At 38.7% G+C, this 12,550-nt stretch overlaps 1 protein-coding gene across 1 annotated transcript in view; it reads right to left on the bottom strand.

Annotated features, from left to right (window-relative positions):
- The window catches only part of ace (angiotensin I converting enzyme (peptidyl-dipeptidase A) 1), a 51,825-nt gene that overhangs the window by 9,642 nt on the left and 29,633 nt on the right, over positions 1-12,550 (bottom strand). The window contains exons 14-21 of the mRNA XM_079845640.1: positions 12,330-12,488; positions 11,979-12,066; positions 11,058-11,201; positions 10,640-10,831; positions 5,891-5,988; positions 3,357-3,529; positions 1,780-2,003; positions 1,556-1,700 (exon numbers count right to left, since the gene is read on the bottom strand). Coding sequence (XP_079701766.1) covers positions 1,556-1,700; positions 1,780-2,003; positions 3,357-3,529; positions 5,891-5,988; positions 10,640-10,831; positions 11,058-11,201; positions 11,979-12,066; positions 12,330-12,488 — 1,223 coding nt within the window. The remainder of the gene's footprint in view (positions 1-1,555; positions 1,701-1,779; positions 2,004-3,356; positions 3,530-5,890; positions 5,989-10,639; positions 10,832-11,057; positions 11,202-11,978; positions 12,067-12,329; positions 12,489-12,550) is intronic.

Consider the following 12,550-nt stretch of genomic DNA (forward strand, 5'->3'; position numbering starts at 1 on the left):
AAATACAAAAATTCAGCTCTGGTAAAAACTTTACATATTGCACAATTCACATATTAATATAACCGATGGCCAATAACAATTAGAGTGTAACAATACTTCAATAATGAAACAATGCATAGATCAAATGACTAACAATATGATCGATGCAACACATCACATAATATTAACATAATATACAGTATTTTAAAAATGCATCTTGCCACTCTTGCGTTAACCACATTTGCATTGTTACTGAGCTGTCAAGTATTTTTAAAATATATTTTTTAAGTTTGGTTACTTTATTTTAAAGTGACGTATTTACATTGTACTGAGTAATATTGTTGTCATTGCTTATCTCAAGTGTCATGCTATCATCAGACGATTGATGATTTCATGTCAGACTTAATTATTTATGTTTTTATATTGTTTAAAGTGTCCAAATTGAGATACGGGATTTGCAATCATATTGCGGTTATAGGCAAATATCGTATTGCTGGCTAAGATGTCAGATCATATCAAAAAGGATATCTAATCAATTGAATCTAATCAATTTTAAAATGTAGTAATTTATTTAAATAAAAATAAAAAAACACAATAGTGCCCTATGAAATGTAATATGATGGTTTTTTTTCCCTGGGGTTTTGTAGTCATTCAATACAAATTTAGTTAAACTTAACTTTTATTTTGGCTGGTCTTTAGTAAAGACCTTCGAGTTTTTTCGTGTATCTGACAATATGTATAATTTCGAAGGCTGCGCCCTCTGAACGCCAATTCTCACTATGAACTAGTTGCTTATTAGCATACATTTCAGTAGGATATTAGCTGTTTATTAGTACTTTTAAACACAAATTTGTGCCTTATTCTCCATGACCATATTCTACATCCCTTAATCCTACCCAATCCCAAAATTTAACAACTACCTTGCTAACTATTAATAAGCAGTAATTAGGAGTTTGAGAAAAAAAGTCATAGTTAATAGTGAGAAGTTATAGTCATAGTTAATAGTGAGAATTGGACCCTAAACTAAAAGTGTGACCAAAGTATCTATTGTTCATTCTACGTCACGCATCTCATTCTTTGGATTGCACAGCCCAGTAACAGTCGCATTTGTCGGACACGTACATCATCAAGGTTGTCTCATAAAAACAACTATTATAAAACTATTATTGCTTATGAGGTGTAAACTACTGTAATTTCTGTCTAGCTTTGAAACATAATGGTTACTTTTCTGAAATGAGGCAGCTTCAATGACATAAGGCACAGCCTTTCGAAAAGAGACAGTTTATGGAATGATAAAAAGCTGGTGAAGTGACTCTCAGAGCAGCTCTGGAGATGAAGTTCATCTGTTCATGTCCTCATATAGTGAGACGGCAGACAGTGAAAATACCACGAGCGTCACACGTGCTTGAGTATGTGTAGTAGACCAAACTCATTCACACATAGAATTGCAGAACATGCAGACTTCCTATTTAAATAGTCTTTTTTGCTCCATTTTTTTATGACTGGATTCCGCATCACGGAACTCAAAGGGCCCTACTACCCCTTTAACGGTGTGGATTAGAAGAGGAATATTCACCTCAGGTTCCACCACTCTTTGTTGTACTCTGAGCTTGAGGTCCTTCCATCAAATACTTTCCACCTCCACTGGTCCATCAGGTAGCCGAAAGGCAGGAAGGCAATCTTATCCAACGCAATGCTCATCAGGAAATTGATGGTGCTCTCTACAAACCAGTAAAACCCACTTAGAGTTTGGACTAGCATTTAACGTGTGTTTTGTTGCAAGCTTAATTACGCATGTACCTTTATTTTCCTCCACTTTGTCCAGCAGGCCAATGCTCTTAAGATGTTTAGGTGTGGAGACTGACAGGGCCAATACGTCACCGATGGCCTCATGGAATCCAGGGTTGGCGCCATCGCGGAAAGAGATGGGTTGATCCTTATACTGCAGGAAGTACTGAACGTGGCCCATCTCATGGTGCACGGTGATGAGGTCATCCATGGTCACCACCGTGCACTGCTTGATCCTAGAGATGGTAAGAGGATGGGGGGGGGGGGGGGGGGTTCACAGTGAGGTTCACAAGATAACGCATGGGAAGGAAAAGGCTAGAAATCTGTTGTTTCAGATGTCATTTCAGCTCTCATCCTCCCCTTTCAAATGAACAAGAAGAGTACATGACATTGTGGTTTATTTGGTCTGGCAATGTAGATTGTAGAATTCTGTGCACATCCAGTAAACTTTTAGCAGGTGCTAGATTAGATGAAGGATTTAATTCGGGTAAAAAAAATTATTTGGTCTGGCAGACATCTTAGGCTTCTACTTAAAACTAGCAAGATCTGTTGTCGTTTGCTGCGTATAGGCAGCATAGTGACTGAATCAAGACAAAACCAAACACTCTACTGTATTTAGAAACTTTATACATCATACAAATAACGCTCCACATCCGAAGCGCAATTGATTCCAGCCGAGTTTGTTCCTATGCTAATAACACAACGCTTGTGAAACTTTTAAAAAGAGTACTTATTAAGGAAATAATATACTTTAAAAGAATTTACCTTTAAAAGAATAGTTTTTGTGCGCACAAAAACCCGAAATAACGACTTATATGGTGGTGACCGATTTCAAAACACACAGATTCAGCGGTTTGTATCGCCAAAGTCACGTGATTGCAGCAGTTTGGCGGTTTGACACGCTGATTCATAATGCTTCAAAGCTTCATGATGCTGTGTTTTGAAATCGGTCATCACTATATAAGTCGTTATTTAGGGTTTTTTTGCGCACAAAAACTATTCTCGTTGCTTCATAAAGTTATTGTAGAACCACTGTAGTGAGATGGAATTTGTAATGACGTCTTTAGTACCTTTTATGGGTCTTGAGAGTGTACAGTGCATTGTGCCAATGGAGGCCTTTCTGAGCCATCAGATTTCAACTAAAATATCTTCATTTGTGTTCCGAAGATGCACGGAGATCTTATGGGTGTCGAACTAACCCTTTAAGCACTTCTTTTTCACAAGGGGATACACTTTTAAATATTGTATATGTAGTCCATTTGAACTATATTGAACAATTTTTGCAATCTTGTGTGATTTTTTTTTTTTGGGATGTTTTTGGAACAAACTTCTTGTCATAAAACCTTATTGGTTTTTACATGTAACACAGCATTTGTTATTGAAAATATCACTCCTCTCCTGCATGCTCAGAAAAATAAGGTACAAAAGCTGTCACTGGGCTGTAACCTTTCAAAAGGTACACCTTTGTACTGAAAGAGTGCATATTAGCACATTTTTAAAGGTTACTGTCCCCAGTTTGTACCATTTTTTTCTGAGATTGTGCCACCATGCCTGAGTATGACTATCCTGCGGTGATATGAGGCATGTACCTGAAGTCTTTACGGTTGTAGAAGTCCCAAGCAGAGGCGTGGCAGACCACTTCACGGCCATCAGTTGGCTTTTCCAGCATGGACTTGTTCCAAAACTCATCAGGCATGGAATGAAGACCCAGAGAAGTAAAGAAACTCTCTGCTTCCTTAAACATCCGCTTGGGGTCCCAACGCTGAAGAACCAAAGAGCAGTTTACTAGATAGAATCCAAAGTTTAATATAGATTTATATGCAATTGACCTATCGGTAAGCCCCTCGAACGCAGATGTTCCAGGTCTGCAACCATGACGAGCATAACATGAGGCTTCTCCCGTTTGCATTGTGATCTGTAAATCCTAGCTTCCAAATTAATCTCTTAAAATCTTTTATATATTTAAGTTCCACTTGAATGCTCCTCGAAGCAAGGTGGTCCTTCTGTGTCACAGAACTTTTGTATATATTTTTTATACATGTTTAGATATGTTTAAGGTCTACATTATCTTTCTTACTAAAGAGGGACTCCTATTTTGATGGGTATTATAGTCTACGGGTAGTGAAAGGGAGAGCTAGCAGTTTATCGGAGTTGTTTTCAGATACAAAGTTTACAGTTTATTAGCACCCCCGAAAAGGCATAAGGTCTGTATACGTTTGTTTACTGTTAGTAGTTGTATGAGTGTTTTTTGTATAATTTGCTATGTATGTTAATGATAAGGCAACGGAGAGAGAGAGAGTTTGTGAATGAGACGCTAATGCGCACTTCTGCTTTGTTTGTTCTCTTCTACAGTGATTTTTTTGGAGTGAAAAACGATGTAATAAACTTACTAAACCATCAGTAAAGTTTGGCCATCATTCAGACAGGGTCCGCTACATTCTGTGTCCGAAAACATCTTGGGATACGGTTTTCACACTGACAGCTGTCATTGTAAGACAGTTAGCAACTCCGTTTGTTTGTCCGAGTTAGCAACAGCAACAGGGGGGCGGGGCTTACCGATAGGTCAATTGCACAGTACGTCGTTACCAAACGATTCTTAACCCAAAAAAAAGTTTCAAGAAGGTTATTTATGTATTTTGCTTTTAGTTTAGGAAATATCAGTTTAGATTTACAAATATTTAATTTTACTGTCTAAATTTCTAATAATCCAATGAAATTTTGTATGCAAATGGAGGCATAAAATATACACTATATTACCAAAAGTACCCCTCCAAATCATTGAATTCAGGTGTTCCAATCACTTCCATGCTCACAGGTGTATAAAATGAAGCACCTAGGCATGCAGACGCTTCTACAAACATCTGTGAAAGAATGGGTCGCTCTCAGGAGCTCAGTGAATTCAAGCATTGCCACCTGTGCAATAAGTTAATTTGTGAAATTTCCTCACTACTAAATATTCCACGATCAACTGTTAGTGGTATTATAACAAAGTGGAAGCAATTAGGAACAACAGCAACTCAGCCACGAAGTGGTAGGCCACGTAAAATCACAGAGCGTGGTCAGCGCATGCTGAGGCTCACAGTGTGCAGAAGTCACTAACTTTCTGCAGAGTCAATAGCTACAGACGGCAAACTTTTTGTGGCCTTCAGATTAGCTCAATAACAGTGTGTAGAGAGCTTCATGGAATGGGTTTCCATGGCCGAGCAGTTGCATCCAAACCTTACATCACCAAGTGCAATGCAAAGCGTCGGATGCAGTGGGGTAAAGCACGCCGCTCCTGGAGTCTAGAGCAGTGGAGACGTGTTCTCTGGAGTGATGAATCACGCTTCTCTGTCTGGCAATCTGATGGACGAGTCTGGGTTTGGCAGTTGCCAGAAGACCAGTACTTGCCTGACTGCATTGTGCTGAGTGTAAAGTTTGGTGGAGGGGGGTTATGGTGTGACATTTTGGACAATTTAATGCTCCCAACTTTGTGGGAACAGTTTGGAGATGGCCCCTTCCTGTTCCAACATGACTGCGCACCAGTGCACAAAGCAAGGTCTATAAAGACATGGATGAGCGAGTTTGGTGTGGAGGAACTTGACTGGCCTGCAAAGAGTCCTGGCCTCAACCCGATAGAACACCTTTGGGATGAATTACAGCAGAGACTGTGAGCCAGGCCTTCTCGTCCAATATCAGTGCCTGACCTCACAAATGCGCTTCTAGAAGAATGGTCAAAAAATCCCACACTCCTAAGGTTTGTGGAAAGCCTTCCCAGAAGAGTTGAAGCTGTTAGAGCTACAAAGGGTCGGCCGACTCCATATTAAACCCTACAGATTAAGAATGGGTTGTCAATAAAGTTCATGTGCATGTAAAGGCAGGCGTCCCAAAACTTTTTGCAATATAGTGTATCTATCATACCTATTTGCACTCCATGTAAACAAGATGCTATTTGTAGCTATTTACACTTGGTGCAAACAGTATCTACCACTATATGCGCTCAGTGTAAACAACATCTTCCTTCTTTAACTCTTAATGTAAATAGCGGCTGCCTTTAGAGAATGACACACATGGAACTTTTTCCAAGAGTCCAGAGTGTGATCTGAAAATAGATTAAAGAATGTGTTTTCAGTTTTGATCTTACTTGGTCAATCATGGCTGGTGTGGCATCCACTTGTGTGGCATCAGGGTACGGAATGACAAGGTCCATGATACCAGACCATGTTTGGGCCCACATGTTTCCTGTGAAAAACAGAGCAGGGAAAAACATCAGCCAACTGAACGGCAGGATGTGAGAGATGGTTTAATATCTCTGACCACTGGCACTGGAGGAAACCACTGGGCTTGGAATTCCAAGCCATTTAATCTCCAGTCATGTGGAACCATTGCATACACACAAACACAAGTACACACAATTTCCCAAACGTGCATACCCAAATGCAGGCACTAATACACACACACACACACACACACACACACACACACACTCAAACAGTCACGCTTGATGATTTTGAATGCACATTAAATCCTGACGATTCTTTTGGAGTTGCCGCAAAACAAGTACAGAATATCAATGTAAACCTTCAAGAAAAAAAGAAAGCGATCCGGATATTACTTTTTAGCCTTTGATTTGCTCTTACTGAATCCTTTTCCGTGTTTAGCCACTTCTGTGAAAGAAAGATTGGGGTTTAAAGAATTAAGGTTGCAGGACTAGAGTTGATTCGATGTCTTTTAAATTGCGGAATTTGAATTGAGGTAGCGAAGTTAACAAGTATGCACAGTTCAGATTTGGTTTAAAGTAACAGTTCTTCCTCCAAAAAACCCTCTCTGTCATAACTTACTATTAATTTATTCTATTAGATTCTATTCTTATATGGATGATGGATGGAACAACACAATACACCAAGAATGCCAGTCTTCTAAATGGAGCCAAAAAATATTAAAGGGACAGTTCACCCAAAAAATGAAAATTAGCACATGATTTACTCACCCTTAAGTAATCCGAGGTGTATATGACATTCTTCTTTCAGACTAATAAAATTGGAGTTATATTAAAAATGTTCTGGCTAATCCAAGCATTATAATAGCAGTAATAGTTGCTCTGTTTTTTAAGTCCATAAAAAATGCATCTATCCGTCAAATAATGTGCTCCACGCGGCTCCGGGGTGTTAATAAAGGCCTTCTGAAGTGAATTGATGCGTTTGTGTAAGAAAAATATCCATATTTAAAAATGTATTTCATTTTTTTCTATGGCTCTGCATCAGCCGTCCCCGCGCCATCACGTCCAGCGAATAAGGTCAAAATACATGCAAAACACCGGCGTGATCATAGATATACATAGATTCCTCATTAGTGCCTGCGCGGATCGGTCGAATGAGGCATCTATGTATTTATATCTTTGTTCACCCCAATATTTTGACCTTATTTGCCGGAAGTTATGGCGTTGGGAATACTAGATGACATTCGTCTGATAAGAGGTACAAAAAATAACATCAATACTGTTTAGTTTCTCACAGAAACCGATCGTTTCGTGTCTTAAGACATCAATGTGTCGCCACGAGCCGCATGGTTTAATAAGGATTCGTATGTCTATGTGTTTTTACTCTCATTGCTCTGAATGCTCTCATCCTCTAAAATATCCCCATTGACATGCATTATACGACTATCACACTGCAACGGTTGGAGTTAAAAATCTTAATTTGTGTTCTACTGAAGAAACAAAGACACCTACATCTTGGATGCCCTGGGGGCAATGTTCCCTCAAATTTATTTTCTCGCTGAGCAAAACTTTTCTCTATTGGGCGGACATTTTGGTCACCTGAGCAAAAACATTCTTTACCTCTACAGCGTATGTAAACGCACACAACAAAGTGGTTTCATCATGCAGTTATAACTGTATGTACCATTTCTATTTTATTTAACCATTGTGGTAACTTAGTGATATATTAAATAAAAAAATTTGATAAAAAAATAGTTAATTCAGAAGTCACTAAATTAAGCACATTTTACAGTGCTGTTATAACTGTAGTCTTCTTTACCAAGAAATACTATTAAAATCTCCCCCAGGACAGTTCAATTCTTTATAATATAATATGAAAAAAAATAAGCAGTTACACTGAGATGGTTCTTAATGTGTTTTTGTACAGTCATTTATTGGCACCAGGCAGCATTAAACCATCTATATTAAATCTTTGTTTATTGCTTATGAATTTCCAAGATTTTCTATATCAGGGGTTTTCAAACGTTTTGATGGCAAGGATCCCTAAACAATCCCCTTGTGAGATCAATTCTTTATTAGGCTTACACTATAATACAATTATAATAGCATATAATATAATATAAAAACTAATGGAAGTATTTATAGTATATAATATCAGTTTAAATTTTTATTTTTATTTTTTTTTTACTAACTGAAGTAATTAAATAGATCTAATAGCTAAATATGTTCAAGGGAACATGTGAACTCTTTTATAGTTATCTAAACATCACTGAAACCCAAACCACACACACATCTATTTAAACTGATGTGTGTTACTTTGGTGTTTAGAGTTTGCACGCTACACCCACTTGTGGTGGGTGTAACTGTAAACGTCTGTTTTGTTACCGTGCTGTGTCCATCATCTGTTATTTCCACCACTTAATCAAGCCACTCTTCTTTAAATCATGATGAGGTTTTATTCCACGTCTTTGCGTTTCCCGTTGCCTCTCATTTTGAGATATTTGGACCGCAAACACGATTCACTGCTGCGTGCTCACACATAACATCATTGTCTTTCTATGAAACCTGTAAACCGCATCCACCGGTTCTAACACGATAGCGATACTAACACAATAGCGGTAGAACAGAGCACTGCAATTATTTCTCATTTAAAGGTGAACCATGTAAGATTTTTGCAGTAAAATATCCAAAAACCACTAGGCCAGTGTTATATACTGTATTTTGTTCAGTTGAGTACTTAGAATATCTCAAATGTTTCCAACTATTTGTAAATCGTGAGAAATTGCTATTTTAACCAAGGAACCGGGATGTGTGAGCTATGCGTTTGAGGGAGTCGCCTGACGATTGCGTTATATCTGCGTTTCCCTCGGTTTCCGAGGTAGTGTCATAGCAGCCGCTGAGCGAACTTCTTTTTCAACACACTCAGATATATCTAATATGATAAACAGGGTTGCGTTACCTTATACTCATGACTGGAAAAGAGGAAGTGGCGCTGTTGACCGTGTCATAATAAAAGTCCCGCCGGCGACTATGCCATAATAACAGTCCCGCTCTTCAATCGCTCCTGCGGCCTTGCTCAGCTCCACAACACTCGGTCCTGCTCTGCTTCATACTACAGTAATGTTAATACCGGTAATCGCATCCATGAACATGATTTCTGCCCGCGTCATATTCTGACTCTTTTCCACCGGCTGTGAGGTGAAGACCACATGTCTCAAGATTCTGCGCTCAAACGTGGCGTCATCAAACTACGCCTTTGTTTTGAACAGGCGACCTCTAGTGGACAGAAAAGTTACATAGTGTAGCTTTAAACTACAATCAAATGGATTTCTCCCCACATTTCGCGTCTGTGTCTATCGTCTGCGCAGCATTTTATTCTTCTTTATTCTTTCGCGCGCAGCTTAGAGGGAACATTGCTTGGGGGTAAGCAGATAAACATTTTTTTTAAAAAAATCATTTTTTTGGGTGAACTATCCCTTAAATTCGACACATTAATAGTTAGTTGCCATATATCAATTGGGTACAAATATGCATAATTTAATCAAAATCAATTATGTAATAATTTATGTTCAACGATCATTTTTGTTCAACACAGTCTCATGGCAGTTTGTGACTATGTTTTACTAGTGAATTGGTGGCTAATTCGTTTGAATTAGTTTGATCGCTTTTCATTTTGAAAAATCTGAATGGATTAATTAAAATAAGTTATTACTCCACCACCTGCGTGGCATCATTAAAGGTGAACTATGTAAGATTTTTGCAGTAAAATATCCAAAAACCACTAGGCCAGTGTTATATATTTTGTTCAGTTGAGTACTTAGAATATCCCAAATGTTTCCAACTATTTGTAAATCGTGAGAAATTGCTATTTTAACCAAGGAACTGGGACGTGTGAGCTATGCGTTTGAGGGAGTCGCCTGTCGATTGCGTCATATCTGCGTTTCCCTCGGTTTCCGGTTTTATCTAGCAGAAACGCTGTACTCTCACTGCAGTGTGAACAAGTGTCATAGCAGCCGCGGAGCGGAACGTCATAACTTCCTTTTCAACACACTCAGATATATCTAATACGATAAACAGAGCTGCGTTACCTCATTCTCATGACTGGAAAACAGGAAGTGGCGCTGGCGACCGTGTCATAATAAAAGTCCCGCAGGCGACTATGCCATAATAACAGTCCCACTCTTCAATCGCTCCTGCGGCCTTGCTCAGCTCCACAACACTCGGTCCTGCTCTGCTTCATACTACAGTAATGTTAATAATCGCATCCATGAACATGATTTCTGCCCGAGTCCTATCCTGAGTCTTTTCCACCGGCTGTGAGGTGAAGACCACATGTCTCAAGATTCTGCGCTCAAAAGTGGCGTCATCAAACTAGGCCTTTGTTTTGAACAGGCGACCTCTAGTGGACAGAAAAGTTACATAGTGTAGCTTTAACCAACGTGGTTGAACGACAAATGCGGTTTGCGAAAACAGTCGTGACTAGCTAGTAGAGTTCTTCAACAACGCATCACTCTCTGGTAGTCAAGCAGCAAGTTACATCATTGCATGGGAAATGCACCCCTGATATTACTGGGCCAGAGAGTTTAGATAACATATTGTTGGTAAAATTTTCTAACCAAAGCATACTGCAATAAAAAGTACAAATCACGTTATTGGCAATATTTCATCTCTCACCGAGCAGATGAGCTGGAATCGGTCCTTTAAGGTTGATGCGTTCTGGTCCATATTTCTTGTACAGGGCCCTACGCACATAAGCATGAACGTTGAGGTAGAGCGGTTCTAGATCTTTCCACAAGCCCTCCAGATCCTGTTCAAAGGTGGGGGTCTCATACAGGGAACGCCAGAATGCCCCATTATCCGTGTGACCTGATATCGGACAAACAACATTAGAACGTCATTGAAAGATCTCTTGAACTATTCTTATTGTGAGTCAGTCAGTGTTTGTTGCCACTTGGGTAAAGTTTGTACACTTTCAAAGTGTAGCCTGAAAACCAAATTCACTGTCCTCCTCAAAATCCTCAATATCTTTCTCCAGCTGTCCTGTGTTGCAAGAGATCTTCATACAAGAAGTGCTTTATTTTCAGGCATTTACCATTGCTCTTTGCAGCTAAGTTGGCAAGCTCCACGTATCTCTTGTAGCTGTTGCGGAGCTCTCTGCCCGAGGCATTACGCCAACCCTGCCAGGCGAACAGCAGCTCATCATAATCCCTGGACTCGGCCATGATCTTATTCAGATCTGGAAAACAAAACACAAACACATCAAAAACAGAGCGTGAGGGGGGTTGGAGTAATCATTTTGGCAGGCTGTGATATGAAAAACAGACTTTATAAGCACTGTTCCACTAACAGTTTGCAGTCATTGTAACTAACAAAAACGCAGTGGGTTTTTAGACTGCATGTACATAACTTTTAAAACATCAAATAAAACATTGTATAAAAGTAACTGGTCGTTATGTACAGACTTCCACACATTATATACTGTATGCTGGAATACATGATCAGTTGTAAACTTGTCTACTAAGATTTTTCAATCTTTTTTTCAAGATTTTTGCTCACCAAGGCCACATTTATTTGATCAAAAGTACAGTAAAAACTGAAATATTCTGAAATATTATTACAATTTAAAATACCTGTTTCCTATTTGAATATATTTTAAAATGTAATTTATTCCTGTGATCAAAGCTGAATTTTCAGCATCGTCTTCAGTGTCACATGATCCTTCAGAAATCGTTCTAATATGAAGATTTGCTTCTCAAGAAATGTTTCTTATTATTATGTGTTGCTTAATATTCTTTGCGGAAACCGTTTCTTTGATTCTTTGATGAAGAGAAATTTCAAAAGAACAGCATTTTTTGGAATTACATTTTTTGTAACAATATTAATGTGTCACTTTTGATCAGTGTAATGCATCCTTGCTAAATAAAAATATTAATGTCTTTCCAAAAAAAAAAGAAAAGAAAGTATGACCCCAAATTTTTAAATGGTATAGTAAAACTAGTCAAAGTTAACTCACCTGGATCCAAAGACAGACAATTTGATCCATCCTTGCAGACTGTCGCTACACTGTACAGGGTCTCCATGGACGCTAGCAAATTATTGTACTATGAACATGAAAAATATGAGGAGGTCATATTTTAGTCTTTCAAAAAGCACAAGTTCAGCTCTATCAACAGTAACTGTGACCTCCTATCAATTACCACAGAGAAAATTAAACTTAACCCTTTAGTTTGTAAAATTCAATAAAAACACGTTTACAGTATTGCACTTACAGTGGGTTAAGAACTTCGGCAGGGATCAATAGTGAAAATGTATGAAAGCGAAGCAATATCAAGCAAGATCTGTCTATCTATCCATCCATCCTTACCTCCTTGAGATCTTTATCAGGAAGTATAGCTCTCTCAAGGTCACTCAGTTTCATCATGATTCTCTTCACTGACTCGTCTTGGAAGTCGGTGGTGTCAAATTTATGGGCCTCTTGTCCATAGGTCTTTGTGTGATTGGCCATCTCCAAGTTTTTTTGCAGCTAAAGCCAAAAACCAGCAGCATGAGACTCTGAGAATGAATGCTGTTGTAGGAAACAGAGCA

This window comes from Gobio gobio, assembly GCF_949357685.1.
Source record: "Gobio gobio genome assembly, chromosome: 20".
NCBI classification, from domain to species: Eukaryota; Metazoa; Chordata; class Actinopteri; order Cypriniformes; family Gobionidae; genus Gobio; species Gobio gobio.